Genomic DNA, 1,461 nt, shown 5'->3' with positions numbered 1-1,461 from the left:
CTCGAACCCGCGGGCTCAGGCAATCAACTCACCTCAGCCTCCCAAAGGCGCGGGATGACATGCTGAGGCACCGAGTCCGGCTTACAAATAACTTTTAAAAATTACCTGAGGCAGGGCACGGCGACTCATACCTGTTATCCCAGCACTTTGGGATGCTGGCTTTTGTTCCCACCCTTGTTCCCCACAGTCCGCACCCCTAGAAAAGCGGGTGTAGAGCAAGACACGGGTTCCGGTGCCTACCTAGGCCCAAGGGTTCGAGACCCGCCTGGGCAACCTGGCGAGACCTCATCTCTACAATAAATCAAGAAGGCCGGGCTTGGTGGCTCAGCCTGTAATCCCAGCACTTTGGGAGGCCGAGGTGGATTGCCTGAGCCTGCGGGTTCGAGACCCGCCTGGGCAACTTGACAAGACCTCATGTCTACAATAAATAAATAAATAAAAAATCAGCCAGGCGTGGTAGCGCACACCTGTAGTTCCAGCTACTTGGAAGGCTGAGGCGGAAGGATGACTTGAGCCCAGCAGGAAGAGGCTGTAGTGCCGTGAGCGTGCCACGGCACTCCAGCCTGGGCGAGTGTGACACTCTGACTCAGGAAAAAAAAAAAAAAGAGAATTAGTCGGACATGGTGGCATGTGCTTACAGTCCCAGCTACTTGGAAGGCCAAGGCAGAATAATCTCCTCAGCCCAGGAGGTCAAGGTTGTAGTGACCCTCTGTTGCCACTGCACTCCAGCCTGGGCGACAGAGAGACCCCAAATCTAAGAAAGGTTGTCAAAATCGAATTTCAGTGCCAGGCCTCACTCTGTCAGCTGGGCTGGAGTGCAGTGGCACGATCATGGCTCACCACAGCCTCAACCTCTCGAGTAACTGGGACGACAGGCACGTGCCACCATGCTAGCGGTTTACATGTTTTGTAGAGCCAAGGTCGCACCATGTTGCCCAGGCTGGTCTCGAACTCCTGGGCTCAAGCCATCCTCCAGCCTTGGCCTCCCAAAGTGCTGTGATGACAGCTGTGAGCCACTATATTATACTCTTTATTGAGTGCCTACTGGGTGCCAGCCATCCTGCCATGAGCTGGGTGTAGCATGGAGCATCCCTCCTTGCCCCGGCTTGCGGCAGGCACGATTTTCTAAAGGCGTCCATGCTGGGCACCCTCGCCCTCTGGACCTGGTGACGGGAGCCGCACGGTCTGTCTTGGCCTCGGCTGTGTCCAGGGCCTGGGCTGGCCACCCGTGTGAGCTCTGCAGGGGCTGACGGAGCCTCTGTCCCCAGATCTCCCAGAGCCTGTTCCTGCGCGGCCTGTCCCTGGTGGGCTGGTACCACAGCCACCCGCACAGCCCGGCGCTGCCCTCGCTCCAGGACATCGATGCCCAGATGGACTACCAGCTGCGGCTGCAGGGCTCCAGCAATGGCTTCCAACCCTGCCTGGCCCTGCTCTGCTGTAGGCTTCGGGGGCGGGGCGGGG

At 58.4% G+C, this 1,461-nt stretch overlaps 2 protein-coding genes across 2 annotated transcripts in view; one reads left to right on the top strand and one right to left on the bottom strand.

The window, feature by feature from the left end:
• The window catches only part of STAP2 (signal transducing adaptor family member 2), a 25,740-nt gene that overhangs the window by 21,694 nt on the left and 2,585 nt on the right, over window positions 1-1,461 (bottom strand). The gene's annotated exons all lie outside the window — the stretch shown is intronic.
• MPND (MPN domain containing) overlaps window positions 1-1,461 on the top strand; it is a 10,850-nt gene that overhangs the window by 6,903 nt on the left and 2,486 nt on the right. The window contains exon 7 of the mRNA XM_021715716.1: window positions 1,269-1,437. Within this exon, the coding sequence (XP_021571391.1) occupies window positions 1,269-1,437 (169 nt within the window). The remainder of the gene's footprint in view (window positions 1-1,268; window positions 1,438-1,461) is intronic.

Source organism: Carlito syrichta, unplaced genomic scaffold (genome assembly GCF_000164805.1).
Source record: "Carlito syrichta isolate Samal-C Ts95f unplaced genomic scaffold, Tarsius_syrichta-2.0.1 Scaffold101994, whole genome shotgun sequence".
Taxonomy (NCBI): domain Eukaryota; kingdom Metazoa; phylum Chordata; class Mammalia; order Primates; family Tarsiidae; genus Carlito; species Carlito syrichta.
This window is presented reverse-complemented; position numbering and strand designations above follow the sequence as displayed.